At 40.5% G+C, this 18,526-nt stretch overlaps 1 protein-coding gene across 1 annotated transcript; it reads left to right on the top strand.

The window, feature by feature from the left end:
• The first annotated feature begins 1,896 nt into the window (after window positions 1–1,896).
• On the top strand, window positions 1,897–18,131 carry LOC123987097. The gene is made up of 2 exons (XM_046075712.1): window positions 1,897–2,587; window positions 17,994–18,131. Exons 1-2 carry the CDS (start codon window positions 1,940–1,942, stop codon window positions 18,129–18,131), a joined length of 786 nt encoding a protein of 261 aa, XP_045931668.1. The 5' UTR covers window positions 1,897–1,939.
• Window positions 18,132–18,526: the final 395 nt, after the last annotated feature.

Here is an 18,526-nt window from a genome sequence, read left to right as displayed (position 1 = left end):
CCATTAAGTGTTTTAAATGTTGCACATGGTACCTGAAATTATGTAGATGTATAGGCATTCATGGTGTTTCATTGGTGATTTTCTTTTGTTTTTGTTACCATTATATGTTTAATATAAAGATGTGTCTTCTAATCCTGTGTAAGGTGGGCCAAACGCTTGGCACTGAAAGAAAAATTACTAATTTCTAATCAACTAACTAACTTAGTATATTCAGATTATATAGCATTGTAATTAGGGCTGGCCACGTTAACTAATTAATTAACGCCGACAATTATTTTATCACATGTTAACGCAGTTTTTATTATTATTTTGAAAGTCCGTTGCTCACTGGCTTTGAATACACATACAGTCAAACCCTGGGTCACAGGAGGGGCAGGATGTTGATCAGCCTGCAAATCAGCCACCCAAATAAGCAGTGGAGGGAGGCTTCGGCAGACTACGCTGGAGGCAGCGTGTGGGAGAAGTAGATAAACAAAAGCAAGGCAAGCGATCAAATGCCGTGGAAAAGTGGATAGCTACACATTGCATGCTGATTAGTATTGGGGAAGATGTCGATCTTAGGAACGTTCTTAAAATCACAACAAAGTCGCTTGGCCCCGTGGGGTTCCTCTTTACTCCCGTGATCAGACAGGGAGACAAGCTCCGCGAGTAAACGGCAGGCGCTCTATGCAGAGTAACCATAGCAACGGCTTCTGTGCGCTACACAGCTGTAGCCTATTTAACTTAAGTTAAAATTATAGGCAAACAGCTTTGGTTTTATATTTGATTTGATTACATTAATGATTAAGTTGAGATTTACTAGAAATATTTTATTTCTACTGTGTAAACGGAATACTGCTGGTAAAAAAAGGCCTTATTAGTTTAGAATGTTTGCAAACCACCTTTTATTGAACTTTTGTGTACATTTAAATTAAAAGTGTGCAATGCACTACTTTAGAATTCATTATTCAATTTTGTGCATAACATAATTAATCGCAATTAAAAACTTTAATTGTTGCCCACTGTGGTGCAGTGGTTAGCACTGTTGCCTCACAGCAAGAAGGTCGTGGGTTCAAACCCCGGTCGTCCCGGCCTTTCTGTGTGGAGTTCGCATGTTCTCGCTGTGTCTGTGTGGGTTTTCTCTGGGTGCTCTGGCTTCCTCCAAAGACATGCGGACTAGGTTAGTTGGTGACTCTAAATTGTCTGTAGGTGTGCCTGCTTGTTTGTCTATGTGTGGCCCTGCGATGGACAGGTGACCTGTCCAGGGGGTACCCCGCCTTTTGCCCGATGTCCCTGTACGCAGGATAAGCGGTTGACGATGTATGGATGAATGGAGCATTGGATTCCACCTTGTTGTATTGTGTACAGCTAGGAAAGGAGGGCTTTGCATTGGGTGATTAAAACCACCCAGAACACCATTGGTACCCAATTACTGAGCATCCATGATAGGCTGAGGTGAGGTGAGGTGCCAGCCACAGTCTGTTCACACTGCTGCCATCTGACAAGCAAAAGGCCTGCAGAAGTATAATGCTGCCTTACCACCAAACTACAGAGCAGCTTCCTTCCTCAGGCTGAGACTCCTCATTCCACCTCATCATCTGATGGACAGATAGATATTTAGCTTTTAATTCCTGAAATTAATCATTCAGTCATAGTCATCATTCTTTGAATTAAAAAAACCCAGTAGTAAACGTTTTATTGTGAAAACCAAACCGCTTTGATTCCGGTCTGTTGCTCTCTAAACCTGTCCTCTTTTTACTCAGCTGGATCATCAGGTGGCTGTTCATCTTTCTTACTCATAGCCTGATCAAACTGATCCCAGAGCAGCCGGGGATCGGGTTTCAGCACCGCGGTCAGCTCCGAGCCCAGCCTCTTCCTCCTCCAGGCAGCAGAGCATCAACACATCAACATTTCTCCTGTTTTCTCTCCCTGCGACCCCTCCCCCTTTGTATCTGCTCTCATGATAAATCCCTCCTATGTGCTACTGACTGGCAGACTCGAAAGGCTTGGAAATCACGCAACTACACTCAACCACACTTTCATTTTTCTTGCTAAGACTGACTTATCTGACGGCAGTTTTTTTTTTTTGAAAAGCAACAGTCTGAGCAGCTCATCAATCAGGTTTTGCGTCTCCATAGCGGCTTCCTCTGGATCTCTCCCTCTGTGGCTGAGACAGAAGGTGATCGACATCTTTTTTCCCCCTACTTTTGCAGTTTCACCTTTGCGGCAGGTAGGCTACAGTCTCCATCTAAGCCTCGGTAGCATGTTGGACCCGTCTTCCAGCGAGGAGGAAGGGGATGAGATCCTGGAGGTGGAGCGCAAAGAGGTGGCGGCCCCGAAGAGCCTCGGAGGAGCCCGGTTGTCACCGGGCCGAGCCGCCGACGGCGGCGGAGGGCTCCAGTCCCGGGGCCGCGGGAGCGGCGTTGGTCGACCCTCGAGCCCCAGCCCGTCGGTGGGCAGCGACAAGGAGAAAGAGGACCTGGAGAAGATGCAGAGAGAGGAGGAGGAGAAGAAAAAGAGACTCCAGCTGTATGTGTTTGTGATGCGCTGCATCGCCTATCCATTTAACGCAAAGCAACCAACTGATATGGCCAGGAGGCAGCAGAAGGTAAGATCAGAATGAAAATAAGATAAAACCCAGACCTAACTTCAAAGCTGTGTTTTAAATAGCCTACATCTTTCACTTCGAGAAGGCATCACTATGAAAGCCTATACATGACACCAACTGTTGCTTCAATAGTCGCACCATGCTGCTGGATGCTTTTTACAGCAGATGCATAAATGCCAAAATATAACTCAGTTTAATCAACCTTAGAGTCTGAAAATAATCTTCTTCACACATTGCACATCATAGGAGGATCCAAACATTAATAGTGTTGGTAGAAAAGCTAGTTGATTTGCTGTAATCGAGGAAGTGCAGCATGAGATGATAGTTAGTCTACACTACCTCATTACACATAAAGCATCTTCTAGGCAGCCTACATGGCAGTGGCTCCACATGAGCAGATGTCGAGTTGATATTGCTTTCTGATTGAACACATTTTATTTTCTCCCTCCACACAAAATCCTGGAATGATGATTACAAAGCTAAACTGTTTCAGAAAGCGTTAAACACGTTCCAGAAACAATGAAATGTGTCAATCCAAACTAAAGACAGTCATGGCTGGCAGTACAAGGGCAGGCTAAAGGATGAGGAGAGAGAGAGAGAGAGCATATGTACTCATGTTGTTCCCACCCATTATAGTAGCTCTTGCATTTATGTGAATTGCTTCTGGGCATAGAAGTATTAGTGCTGCCCCCCCTACCACAACCCCCCCTCCTCTTATTAGAGCAATCTACTGTACAGGAGAAATAGCTCTTCTTCACCACTCACCAGTGCCACTAAATGACATCCTGTTTTCTGGGAGGAATGTATCTTTATGGTCTATCAGCTGTGATGTGATCCATATGAAGAAAAGATCACTGTAGCCTACCTAACATAACCTGGGGTATATTAGACCAAGGCATTGGTTAGGTTGTAAAATATAATAAAACATTATATTTTTACAGATACACTCTACAGAAGACTTTATTTCTATTGCAACTGGTCTGTACTGGTGTTGCAGGCCTTTATAGACAACGTGGCCCTGAATGTCTGCTCGAAATAAACCAGTTTGTACGACATGTCACAGGAAAAACTGTTTACCAGTGTTAGAAACAGCCACACTCGAAGGAGGGTGAAAAGCCAGCTGTCACAGAGAGGGGGGGAGATACGATAAACATTCAGATATGGGGATAATGGTACAGACAATCAAATACTCTTTCCTAGTGATATAATGTTACACTCAGCAGTACACACAAAAAGTAATAGTTATGTAAAGTGACAGCATCACGTCAGCTGCAGTACCCCATCGGTGTCTACACCCAGTGCCCCGTTCAGGTACAGTATTGCTGTGCAGTACTCCTAGAAGTTGACGGCACTCAGCCCAATACATTGTCACAGTAGTTATGTAGTATATACAGTAAGTTGGAAAAAACTATGTGCACAACAATATGTAAAATGTGATCCATTACGAGGCTAGTATAGACAGCTGAAGCGTATTTGCTCCACCAAATGCACATGAGAAACACATCTGGTGTGTCCACTGGATGCGGTTACATTCAGCTCTGACTGCAGTGTGGCTCGATCACATTTCCTCTGCCATGTTACCAATGTGTACTGGCAGCATTTAACAAGCAGTTCTCCTTCATGCAGAATGAACCTCTGCTGAGAGATTTTGTGGTATTTTGTTCATTTTTGCATGGGCTTTAAATATGACTTTTGCTTCACACACTCTCTCTCTCTCTCTCTTTTCACTTTATAAGCATAGGTGTCCTCCTTCCCACCCCGATAAAAAACCAGGTTTCCTTCAGCAGGTTAACAGATTAAGAGAATCTCTGTTAGTGGAGTCTACTTTTGGCCATGAACATGTGTCCATATTCCCAAGACAATGATCCAAGACACATTTTAAAATGTGAGAAGTACGAAGGTACGTCTTCAGATTCACTACAAGAGAAATGTCAAATTAAAGCTGCATCACTCACGTTTTGGCAACATCAAAACATGGGATAGATAGTCACCATCAAGTCCTCTTCATAGAGTTTATAATGGCTAGCATGTGTCTGACACACCGTTAATTGCTTTATAGGTTATAATTAGCAACATCTGTTTGTGAAAACATTTTGCTACTGTCTCCTCCATGTATTATTTTTTCAGTAATTATACTGGTTATATAATACCATGGTATAATAAACCGTGTTGTGTTGAAAATGCTACACAGACACTTGTAACGACTGAGAATGTCAATTACCAGCAACTTAGACAAAAAATATGAGCAAAGACCCTCAAAAACATACAATAGTTACTAAAACAGCCGTACGATTACGTCCAACATTAAGTCACTTCTAGTTTCTTTCCGCTAACAATTGAAGGCAAAAAATATAACAAAAAATATTTTCCCTTTTTCAGTAGTGTGAGTTGGATACTGGAACAAATCGCCAGGAAGGCTGAGTTACCATGCTTATTCATGATTTCAACGCAGTGACTGCTGGGAATCTTGACATCACTGTTAGGTTGCCAGGCAATCTGCCAAGATTCCAGGAAGTCACGATGACCGCTTGCCATCTGAAAAGACCTTTATGCAGGGGTGGCATGAAGTACGAACGCACTCACATCTGAATAGCACTGAATCTGAATAGCAATTTACAATTTGTCTCCACTACCAAAGTCGTCACTATCCATAAGCAAAATGTATACACAAACATCAGATTTGATGGGAATACAATGAAAAACAATATGCTTGACCATTAAAAATATGTATTTTGTGTGAGAGTAGGCTATAATGAAGAGAGACACGGTTCAAGTTCATAACAAATTTAATAACACACTGAATAAAGCCATCAAGTTGTTCAGCAGATAGAAAGGAACAAAGAAACACAAACATAACAATGAAATTAAAATAAAATGCTGTTCACATGCTGAAAACACATTTTTGGTTATAGCCAGCTGTAGCTATTGCTAAATTATATCTGATGTTAGCTGGTCAAAATAGCTTTTTTAAGCATGGCACTTGGGGTCCAAGCAACAATCTATGGGCCCAAGAGAGACTGTTTACATTTCAGATATTGACACCATGTATAACCAATAAAAACACACAGATATTTTTAGCTGTAGCAGCAGCAGCGGGAGCAGCAGTGCCCAGTGGATTTATCAGGTGTCTGACCGCTAGGTTGTCTGCGCTGCTTTATTCAGGGCCGGCCCGTGGCATAGGCAGTATAGGCAGTTGCCTAGGGCGCAAAATGTCAGGGGGCGCCGCAAGAGAAATCAACTCACGTGACACGGTGATAGTAATGAAGTGCACCTCGCGCTGTGAGTCAGACAGTTCTGACAGAGCAGTAACGCAGCTGGTAGAGTTTTGCAATATGAACATCTAAAAACTGAAGCGCGACCTTCCTCTGTTTGGTACCGTGAGCTGCACTTTATCGGAGCTGCTGAAGTTTAACGTGTGGATTTGTGGTGAGATTTCTACTTGTTCACAAGCGTTTTAGTTAGTTTCGGGGGGGGGGGCAATTTAAAACCTCGCCGAGAGCTCCAACACTGTCAGGGATCGTGGACTTGCTGCCTGTCATGACAGAAGGAGCAAATATCCAGCCTCAACCCATGAAGCGGGTTTGGGCCTTAATCACTAATGATCTGCGGTGTTGTCAACTCACAAATGGGGAAAAAGTTTCCAGAGACTGGATCACCTATTCCCCATCCACAGAAAACTCAATTTGTTGGTGTTTTTTCTGTCTGGAAACACCCCGATGGTGTGTGTGAGCATGACAAAAAATGTAGCACTGTCATTGCGCAATAGATTGATTTTATCATAAAGTTAATTATTGACATTTGCTGAATGTGCAAAGACGTTAAAACGGTTAAAATTACTAAAAATTTTGTTTATTAACCCAAAGAACTGATGAGGAGGGGGAGATCACCTCATTCTAAATTAAGTTGATTGAAAGGAGGCATGTCCAAGAGTCCTTATTAAAATATCCCCTTTCCATATGATATTTCCGTATGATATGGGTATTTGAATGAACTATGTAATATTTTTGCTGAGCTGTTTTGTTTGTGCTTTGCAAACATGTTAAGTGCTGTATTATATTAACTGTATTTCGTCTTTTAGACTGTTAAACAGCATATAGCCAAGCAACTAACTAAGTGACCCGTTGCCGAGAACGGCATGTCGCCAGAATGTTGTGTGAATTTCGATTGCACTTTGCTCACGAGACTGCTAATGTGTGTAATGACTTGTTAGCATGTTCCTGTGTTTATTTCTGAAGTAATGATAGAGAACAGATAAATAAAGAAGACAAATGTTTTATACGTTTTTGTTTACTTCTATTACACTTCGATTGATAATTCAGGATTCAATTTGTGGATTAATGGACCGTTTTAATGGACACTTACTGCTTCATTTGACTTTAACCTGTTTAAAAAAGAAGAGAAAGATATACTTTGGGCTGTACATAACGATTATTTTTCAAGTTGATTACTTTTTCAATGAGTCGATCAATCTAATGACTAATTTTCTATTGAATACATTGAATTGCCTATTACTCAATTAACATACCAATTTATCCAAAATAAATATCAAAAACATGTCTAATCAATAAATCAATATTTTATTCAATCATCCTGATGAAGCACATTAGAATAATGACAATAGCAGCATATCTTAAAATGTGTTGTGCATCCACTAAAAAACTGTCCAGCGTCACTAGACTGACTTTGGTAACTTGAACTTAAATGATAAAATGCTTGCTACTATGTGCCGGCGGCCAGCAGTAAAATAATAACACTTTAATATTATACCTACCATAAAGGGTGGAATAGTGTCTCTCCTTGAGCAATAGTCTTTGAACAGGCTATTGAAACTTAAACTTTGTTGCAAGATTGCAGACATCTGGGGCAAGTAGTGGACTGCTGTGTGTATGTGTATTTGTGCGTTTTCGTGTGTGAGAGAGGTAAATGTTGAATCACATAATAACCAATGATTTCTCTCTGTCTCTCGCTGTCATTATTTATTTATTTATTTATCTCCGCCGGTAAAATGTGATCTGTATCAGATCGCATTTTAAAACCTGGTGTAAATGGGGCGTGAGGCGTGATATGTATATGTTCATTATATCACTACTATGAACCAATCAGAGTGCTTGATTTGAGCTACCCGTTTTATTAGCAGAAAATATGAAATGGCCGAACACACGGTGTAGCGTTACGTTACCATGACAGTAGCGATTAAGGCGATTAAGAAATACTTAGAAAATACATTTTAATGGACTACGTGTGCTGATAACGTGCCATACTTGTGTGGAGACAGAAAGTGAACAGGATTTGCGGTGCTGCTGTCAGTGCTCCGGGATACTTTCGCTTCACGTGTTCATGCTGCTTCAGGTATTCATGGACAGCAGTTGTGCTGCAGTGAAGCTATTTCCAATTCACGGAGCAGCACGTTGTTGAGTGTCTGTCTAAAATACTCCCAAACTTTAGAAGGTCGAAGGCGAGGTCTTGTAGCTGGAGCTTGTCCAGGGGAATCCCACAAACACCGGATGCAGCGACGCTTTGACGCACATAATGCGTATATATACGTAATCGATTACATCGACTACGTCGAGGAATTGCCCCAGCCTTCATTATACTTGTTCACTTACCTGTTTGAGAAAAGCTAAAGAACGTGATAACTGTAGTGTGTTGAACTACAGATGGAAACGAGTTACCGTTTGTGTTTGCGTACTGTAGCCCTTACAAACTGTACTTGCCCTTTGTAAGTGTTGTCTGCCTGTCTATTTTTTATTATAACGTAGCTTTTGTGTACAGCATCTTGAGCACAACCGTGGCATATTGCTGCAAAATATACGTATATTGTCATGTTATAAACTTATTATATAACATAAACTTGAATGCTGCAATATAACGTTTACTTGACTTGACCTGTCATTGGGTACCAAATGTGTGTTATTGTTAAAAAGGTTTACATTTACAAGATCTTTTGTACTGATGTAAGTATTCCTGCATATAACAAAGATTCTCAATGAAGCGGATTGAAAGGAGGCATCGTGTCCAAGAGTACTTTTCCAGGGTGTAACAATTGCAAATGTTAGAATTGCTTCGGCACTCATCTGTCAGTGGGAGCGGGACTGCGAATGCTAAACTAGTGCAACATCTGGAGGGAGAGAAGCGGTACTGGCGGGAGGGACTCAAGCGTGTTGTGGTGACGATGAAGCAGGCTAATTGGATCACCACACAATGGTAACTTTCTTGGCATTCTGGAAGTCATCTCTCAGTTTGATCCTTCCCTCGCTGAGCACATTAGTAAGTATGGACAGAAGAGCAGGGGCAGCAAAGACTGGTTACTTGTCATACATTTCAAAATAATGTCCCACCAAATAATGATCATTTGAGTAGGAAAATAGAGTGGTACCTTGGGTGGCCAATCAGATACCAGAGGTGGCACATACTACCCAATGTCAACCTTCTAAACACACCTGGTACAATCAATCAAATGACTCTGTAGTAGTCACGGGTATTCAGTGGCTCCAGATCCGATCGGCAGTAATGTAAACATGACACCCGGTTGGACACACTAACTTTTGACTCTTTCATCTGTTTCTGTCTGCAGATGTCCATAAACGTGCCATTTATATAGCATTAGCATGCTAGGCTAACAGTCTGTCAGCTGTGACTTTATATTTGTGCTGACATCTTTCAGAGCATACAAACAACGTAAACACACCTGTCAACTGCCTCACCTGAAACACCGCTACACCTTTTTTTGTTTTTTTTTTACAGTCTAAGGACTACAAACAGCAACCACTGTCAGCAAACATTGTCACTGGCCTCCATGCCCTTTTATTTTAAGCATTTATTACAACAAAAACAGGCTATGAGGTGTGTTAGTAGTTTGAGTTGTGTGGTACTGTGGAGTAAGTGCATTTCCATCCACCTGTTTTTATGTATATTTTCAATTTGGGCATAGGAGAGGGAAAAAAGTGAGTATCTGAAGTGGAGGTATTAATATAAAAAATTAGATATTGCGCATCACCTTTTCCACATGTTTTTATTTCATTTGAGGTTTACTTGAGCTTCAGTCAATTAACCAACTTTTATTTTATCTTGTTGTACCGTCTTCTTCTGCACTGGTTTAATAGCACAGACTGCAGAATTAGCTTATTGTTTTCTTGATGTGACCTCCTTCTGTAAGTCCTAAAAGTTGCATAACAGGATGGAAACATGCATTTTCTTTTGCCGATTCTATAGAATTTTGGTTAAAACATTTGGATGGACCCTATCTGCTATTGAAGCTTGAGCTGCTTGTGTTTTCTCCTACAAGTTTCAGATGTTGGTGGAGATCATTGACAGTAAAGACAACATTGGTTAAAGAAAGGCTCAGTAACCTACTGTTCTCTGTCACAGTGAATGAACGAATGTAACCATGGTGACTGTATGTAATGTACAGGCAAAAATTCCAACTGTACCATTCCATATCAGAAAGTGAAGAAAAGAATATATATAGCATATTATGGTCTGTTCACACACGATACACACATCTAGCCTAGTATTGCAGTAGTTCTATTATAGAGGGAGGAGAGGAGTGAATGCTGTAGATGTTTTTAGACAGCAGAGAACTAAAAAGTTGAAAATATTACTTTAGAAGAGCATGACGGTGGCTTCTGGGACAAACCATATATGGAAGTTCAACTTCCGTCACGTTTGTCTGCAGGCTGCAGCTAGACCCTTCTCGAGTTTGGCCGATAGGGCGCCGCCATGTTGAGTTTTTGCAACCAGCAGAACCGGACGTGACCATATTTGTGTGGTGTGGAGCTAGCTAGCTTGCTTAGCCAGGTGCATCTGTAATTGACGTTAACGTCATTTAACTACTCAGTTAACTACATGTCAATTTAACAGGGCTGATAATTTTGTCTAGCGAACAACAGTCTTAAAACTAAATGTACTCACCAGAGAAAGTTAACAGACAATTCCTAATACGCTTTTTCAACGGGCCTGGTTAAATTTACACAGTGTCGTCGGTACGAGTCACTCTAGCCTGGTTGACAGGTCGCCATGGTAATCACCTGTTAATCAGATAATCTTGCCCTGAAGCATACTCTGCTTTATAGAGAGCCTAAGTCACTCACTTCCGCTTCCGGCTCATGGGACCCTAATTTGAAAAAATTACGTACGGTAGGCAATAGCGAGAGACAAGTTATCTTTTTATCCCGTTAGATTTGAACCCTGATTTACACATATGTTGGTCAATTTAAAATAGAATTTTGCAAGTCAAGAAAGTCGCATTTTGTTGTAAAACAGTAAAGTTACACATGTTGTGTGAAACCACTCAATAAACTACATCTCTCGTCTCACACAATATAATGTACGTCACCAACATGTTAGCGTCGTAAAGCTAGCTAACGTTCATTGTTTTCTAGCTACTAGCTAGATAATGTTCCACGCAGAAATATATCTCACCTGATGTGTGTAATCCAGCGACTCCTGGCTCTTTTATCACATCATCCTGTCATCTAAGTGTTTTGATGTTAGCTTCAGTCATTGACAGAGAAAGTTACGATGTCACATACGCAACTTTTGGGTTTATGGTCTTTGTATTTTCACAGTATCTTTTAAATCGACAAGTGACAGATCATATGTGTAATTCAGAGCACAATTCAAACGGGATCAAAATATTTGTTGTCTTCTGCCATTGACTACCGTACAATAATTTTTCCGAAATAAGGTCCCATGGTGGTCCACCAGAAGGGGAGGGACTTTACTAAATGAACATCATGTTGTGTTGAAGAAGACATGAAACTAGTGATTGAGACTCATTAGGAAAGTGTTTACTGAGGTAATTATTCAGCTAAGAAGTATGGTCATTTTTCAAATGGAACCGGACTTCTTTTTGCAACCAAAAGAGTCACTCCCCTCCGGCCGTTCAATAGAATGCAGGTTTAAGGCACTTCCACACTGAATTCACGTCTCAGACCAGAAGCTTCCCGCTTGGTGTGAACCCATCCTTAGAATATGTAAAGTGAACTGTCATGATACATGGGCCGGTACCACAAAGCAGGATTTGAGCTTATCCAGATAACTTTAGTGTTAACCCTGGATTTTCAGTACCACGACAGTGGTTCGCTAGATCACCATGGTAACTTATGCTCAACGGCTAACCTGTTCTGGAGAAGGTTATGCTCCAGATCATAGATCAACTCTATAAAAACGCCACCTATTGACCAATTAACTCTCTTGGAAAATTACATCACCCTCGGTAGGAGATCCCACAGATTTTATATTTGCTGCAGTGATGCGGGGAAACTTTAGTAAAGCGATATAAACCTACAGAGACTGATTGAAGAAAGCCTTGTAAACTGTAGGACTTTATCTAACTGAGGTCTGACATTTTCATGGCTGCGCTTTATTGAATCGTGTGCAAAAGGTGTCGTTTTTCTAGCTTTTTTGTCTTTGCTGTATTTTTCCAAGATATGGTAAACGCTGTTCCTGGGGCAATTGTAATAATTACATTTGCTACTCAGAGAGGTTGAAAGGAGAAGTACGATTTATTCACATTCCAAAACCTAAAACAAATCCAGAAGGCTGTGGATTGTTCCTAATGTGATGTTAGTTAGCTACCTAACATTACAACACTAGCTAACTTACTACTAAATGTAACCTTATATAAACCTGCTGCTGTTCCTTTTTAATGATTGTAATAGTGAATAGAGACCTACCCAGCTTTACAGGAACAATGTTGATCCTTAATATCATTGTCCCCTGTCTCAGTCATCAGGTGATACGGTGGTTCCCTTTTACTCTGTAATCGGTAAGTTTTAGCTTCTATCTTTCATTTTTTTCATGTCAGTTTGACAGCCTGAATACAACCTTCGAATGTATAATGCAACTGCAAAACTGTCTGCTTCTTTCTGAGATCGCTTTTTCCAAAAATTAGACAATATTTCTTTGGGGAGTGCAGTTATAGAGTGGCGGTGCTGTGATAAATGTTTGACAGGTCCAACAGTTTGTCGGACTTAGCAACAGTAACTAAAGGGGGCATGGCTTAGCCAAGGGTCAATTATAGGTTTTTACAGGAAGCCTACTTACCGCTTTCGAAATGTGTTTTATATTTTTTATTTGCTGACAAGTTGGTTTCACACAGCCTGTTGCAGCTGTTAAAATAAATGGGTTTCATTTTTCTTTGAGCATAGGCCATAGTTTGGTAGACCTATTAAAATGAAGTTTAACATGAATAAGTTTATTTTAGGTCAGTAGCAATCTTGTATTCTAGAGACTGGTCATGTAGCGCCCCACCTTTTGCGATGTGGGCGCAGGTAATGTGGGGGAGTTTTTAAGTGGCCTAAATGTTAAGATTCAGTCTTTCGAAAACTATTTGAGCACATTTAATGGCATGAATGAATTTTTCATTTCGTTGCTTTATGAAGTTATTGTTCATGTTTGCAATTGGTCATCTGCTCCTAACATCGCCTCCTTTATGTGAACGTGTGCATGTCTATATTAGGAAACCCTCGGTGGACTTGCCAGCTTTGTGTGACCACTTATCCCAATCCTGATTGTTAGGGTTAGTGAAGCCAGAAAACAAAAAGAAATCCTGGGTATGTTGAACTTGCTTTGTAGGACAGGTAGTGCTCACTCAAGGTCTTGTTATTTGCTCTCTGTGTCAACATGTTGTTTTGGTGTCATCATGTTACACTGTATCCATTTCCCCATGAGATTCTCCTCTCTGGGGAGGGGAGTGCATGATGAAAGACACTTTGGGCCCTTTTTAAACAATCTATAGTGCATCGTCTAAAGTGTGTGGCCTAAGTGCATTTAGGGAGTGTCCAACTCCACTGTTGCTAGTTAAACGGCACATAATTTAGGCGCAGAGTAAAGCGCAAGCCTCAAAGGGGTTGTAGTTTGTCTCTGAATTAAACACAGGTGTGTTTTGGGCATAACGTGATTTAAACCATTTTAATTGATAAAAAAAGTTGATATACAGACTGTAGCAGACCACATGCGGACGAGAGTTAGTGTGTGTATGTAAAGACCTTCTTTATTCATAAAGCCTAATGCTTTGCAGTTCTGTGTTTCATCAGGGAAGTGTATGAACTACACTGCAAACTAGAGTCTTTCTGTGTCGGAAAAATTATCATTACAAAAGTATTGATGTGTGAGTGTTTTATTTAACCATTTAATTTAGCAAGTAGAGAGGCTGCTGACAGTGATCCTATATGTTTCCATGTGTGCAGTAATGTCAGCAAATATTGTGGACAGTTAATGAGCAAAACTAAAGACTGTATTAACTATTATAACTTCACATGACAGAGGAAACTCCAGAGGTAACAGAATTAAACTTTTCAAGAGGGAACTGCAGACCTTCACTGTCAGGCCGGTCAGGACAGGAAATAAAGTTTAATCACGTAGACATAGGGGGAGGGTTTTTGTCGTTGATTTACATTTAATTATTTAGTCAACATTGTAATGGGAAACTAGCAGGCTAATTCCTCAAATATAGCATACTGATTTGAGCCTATTCTACTAGCAACAAAGCCCACTGTATATTGCTTCAATCATTCAACTAGTAACAGTATCGTTTTTAACAGCCACTATTTATTTATTCTGTCAAAATATGACGTTAATTCCGTCCATACAGCTAGTCACATCTATTCACAGAAAAACATTGTCGTTGATTAAGAGTGTAACTTAGCCTCTCTTCCAGTCATCTGAAAAGAAACACACACACACACTTCGCATTCATAATTTACCTTTGAAGATTAATATACTATTTACTGCCATCAGCTGAATTTAATAGGAAAAACGGACAACTGTGGAAACTGGACTACAATTTGAGCTTCATGGGAGTCTGTAGTATAATGGACGTTACCGGCGGGGTTTAATAAATAAATAATATTTATAACATTGCTCATTACGTGGTCAGCACTTTCTCTCACACACAGCAGTCCACTACTTGGCCCAGATGTGTGTGATACTGCAACGAAGTTTAAGTTTTAAATTCCTAAAATAAACCAACAAAGGAGGAGAGACGCAAACCCGCCCTTTATGGTATCATATTTATTATTATTAAACATGATGTAATGACATTCATGCGGTGCGCAGCATAGTTCGTTTGGAAAACGTGTTTATTTTAGTGTGTTTATCTTATTAATATAATGTACATTTGTGATTAAAATAATGGTTGTTGGTAAATGAATTACTGACCCCCACAGATGCATGATTGTACTGCTTCGATAAGAGCTCAGACCCTGCTTATGGACCGTAACTAGAACCCTGCTGGACTATGTGCACTATCAAACTGTACAATCCGTAAAAATGAACATGTGCAATACCTATAATTATTATTATAATGTATACCTGTATTGATAATTTTGTAAATATCCACTTTTTAAAAATTAATGGAGACAATAGCCTACTGTAATAATACTTTTACTTTATTCACTGTACACACACAGATTACACAGTTAGAAAAGGAGTTGGCAGCAGTGACTGATTTGCATTATCCAAAACATTTTTAATGCATGGGTCTTGGCATGTTCCATCAAAATATCTATCACTATCAATATTTGTACATCTAAATCACGCAAATTAAGATATGCCAACAGTGGCTGTGGTGAGGAGTAGTATCTTTATGTGGATAACTGTTTAAACAACCGTGTGTGTTAAATATCTCACTGCTCCAAAACAGCTGATTCAAACTATCAACTCGTTATGAATCCTGAAGCTGCTTCAATCAGCTGTGTTGAAGAAGGGAGAGTGTAAATCATGCAGGACAGGTGGTAACTTTCTTCAGGAAAGGGTACGAAACACTGTCGTAGTACATAAACTTCAATTCAACTAAGATCAATTTGTACAGCCAGCAAAGTGTTTGCACACTGTTTAACGTTAAGTGGAAAAAGCTACACCGAACGATCTAAACGATATAGATTTTTATTTTGTCTTCTTTTGGACAAATAACTAACCTGAGCGTTGTCAACATGTTAAGACAAATGCAAACCTATGCCCTTGCAAAATAGCCCTTGCAAAATACGAACACACAGTAGCTTACAGTATGAATAGCTTACGTTATCCAAAGGGAAAAAAAAGCTAATCCTGCTACTTGAGGAGCTAACACTAGCCACCGTTCGCGTAGCCTAACGTTACCTATGTAGAACGACAAATAACCTAACTTACACACGTGTAACATTCTGTAATTTGTGTGATTTAGATGCACAATATTGACAGCGGTAGCTATTGACGGCGAACACATACCAAGAGCAATGCATTCAGGCTTTACTCAATGTTTTGGATAATGCTAACCAGTCACCCACCGCTGTCGCGATGTGTAGAGTAGAGAAACAACCGAGAATGCATCACGTTACGTCCTGTGGGGACGTAAAAAACTGACCGGCCTTACAGTGGAGGTGGCCTGACAGAAGAGGTGGCCTGCAGTTGGACCCCTCTCAAACTTTTAGCTTGTAAAATTAATTTTTTGACAGCTCTGATGGAATTCACTATTAATCAGGAAGCCGGGTGCTTTATTCCAAATAGGGTTGGACCGATAGATGAAACCACCAAACTAGCGAACCAACATGGTACAGAATGACATTTGCACTTGTGTGTTTACTGTTGCTTTACCTGGTTAATGCTTGTAAAAAAAAATCCACCGTGTTCGCCGCTTGTGACATAGTAACAGGTTTTTACCAAGTGAAGACTAACTGTGGGGAAAAACATGCCTTATACCCTTACACAGTCTATGTTTCTACCTTGCAACTGCCTGCTCCGCCTGATGCCATCGTCCATCCTGATGTTTAATTGTAGACATCGTCCATCCCTAATTCCAAACAATTTCACTGACCGAGCATGTCGGGAGATTTAGATAATCAGGTAATGCTGTTGTGCCTCGTGCATAAATGCGCCCAGCATCTCTCTCAATAGGAAGATGCTTCAGCCTGTTTTACCCAATCTGCTATTAATCTGAATGTTCATTTGTATGACCCGCCCCACCCAACCTGTGGAACCGTGATCCGTGAAGGCTCATCTTACTATCTGAAAAACGCACCCTTTAACTAGCAGGAAAATACTGTGTAATTGACTGTAGACTAGGTTTTTGTTGGTCAACAGTGAAGTTGCTTTCTGCTGCATAATAACGCGCTTTCTGCTGTAGATAGTAACGCACCAACAATGTGCCTGCCCACACCTCATTTTAAAGAGCATATTCTGCTTTTAGGCTTTTTCCCTCTCCTTAATTGAGTTATATACCCTTTTTGATGGAGAGCTCAGTTATTAACTTTATGGACGACAGATACAATTGTTACAGATTAATAACTCACCACTCAGTCTATGTTGCTAAGCTGGTAAGGGCTGTGTTTACTGGCTTCTCAGGACCCGCCCTACTTTGCTTCTGATTGGCTAGTAGTCCTTACCTAGGTACTGTGCATGTGCAACTCCCAACAAAGATCTTTTATAATTGAGATGCATCACTCTGTAGCTAAAATGGAGCGTTCGACACACAGGGGGAAAAGAGGGGCTGCAGCAATGTGCAGTATGACAAAAATATGGTGTTTTTTTGGAAATTAAACCATGTAAACCTGTTCTGTTTAAGACCAACACTTCACAGATGAGTGCAAGTACAGGTGCATCTCAGTAAATTAGAATATTGTGAAAAAGTTAATTTTTTTCTGAAATTTAATTCAAAAGTGAAACTTTCATATATTCTAGATTCATTACACATAAAGTGAAATATTTCAGGCCTTTTTTTGTTTTAATCTTGATGATTACGGCTTACAGCTCATCAAAAATCCATATCTCAAAATGTTAAAACATTAGAATAAAGAATGTATAATACAGAAAAATCTAAAAGACCCTTTAACCTCTCCGTCTGGTTCAGCACACACAACCACAATCATGGGAAAGACTTCTGACTTGACAGTTGTCCAGAGGACACACTGACACCCTCCACAAGGAGGGTAAGCCACTGAAGGTCATTTCTGAAAGGGCTGGCTGTTCACAGAGTGCTGTATCAAAGCATATTTATGTAAAGTTGGCTGGAAGAATAATGTGTGGTAGGAAAAGGTGCACAAACAACAGGGGCAGCCACAGCCTTGAGAGGATGATCAAGCAAAGAGATTGAAGAACTTGGGAAAGATTCAAAAGGAGTGGACTGAGGCTGGAGTCAGTGCATAAAGAGGCCACCAGGTACAGCCTTGTCCAGGAAATGAGCTTTGCATTTAGAAATTAAGGTCCCAGAGTCTGGAGGACAAGTGGAGAGGCACAGAATGGACTTAAAGTCCACTGTGACGTTTCCACTGTCAGCGATGATTTGGGGTGCCATGTCATCTGCTGTTGTTGGTCCACTGTGTTTTATCAAGTCTAGAGTCAATGCAGAGTCTACCAGGAGATTTCAGAGCACTTCATGCTTCCATCTGCTGACAAGCTTTATGGAGATGCTGATTTCCTCTCCCTGCAGGACTTGACTCCTGCCCACAGGGCCAAAACCACCAGTGAATGGTTTGCTGACCATGAGATTACTGTGCCTGATTCGCCAGCCAACTGGCCTGACCTGAGCCCCATAGAGAATCTGTGTCAATTGTCAAGAGGAAAGTAAGAGACACCAGACCAACAATACAGACGAGCCATTATCAAAGCAACCTAGGCTTCCATAACACCTCAGCAGTGCTACAGGCTGATAGTCTCTATGACACACCACATCGATGGAGTAATCTGTGCAGAAGTACTGAGTGCATAAATTAACCCTTTTCAGAACTTTTCACCCATATATTCCTGAACTTTCATCCATAAGGGAAAAACCAAGGGACAATCAAATAATGCGTGCATGTATGTACTTTGTTCTATTTTACATTTGCAACATAGACCCATATTACTGAGTCTTGTTGGTGTGTAATACTATCTATGAAGTACTTTATATTTTATAAATTTGCCACTCACAACCTAAAGTTTTTGCAACGCTTGTCATTTACCCATTTTTATTTTGGGGTTGTA

The sequence above is a fragment of the Micropterus dolomieu genome, linkage group LG18 (assembly GCF_021292245.1).
Source record: "Micropterus dolomieu isolate WLL.071019.BEF.003 ecotype Adirondacks linkage group LG18, ASM2129224v1, whole genome shotgun sequence".
Classification (NCBI taxonomy): Eukaryota; Metazoa; Chordata; class Actinopteri; order Centrarchiformes; family Centrarchidae; genus Micropterus; species Micropterus dolomieu.
Note: the sequence above shows the minus strand (reverse complement) of the source record. Positions and strands in the feature narration are given on the sequence as shown.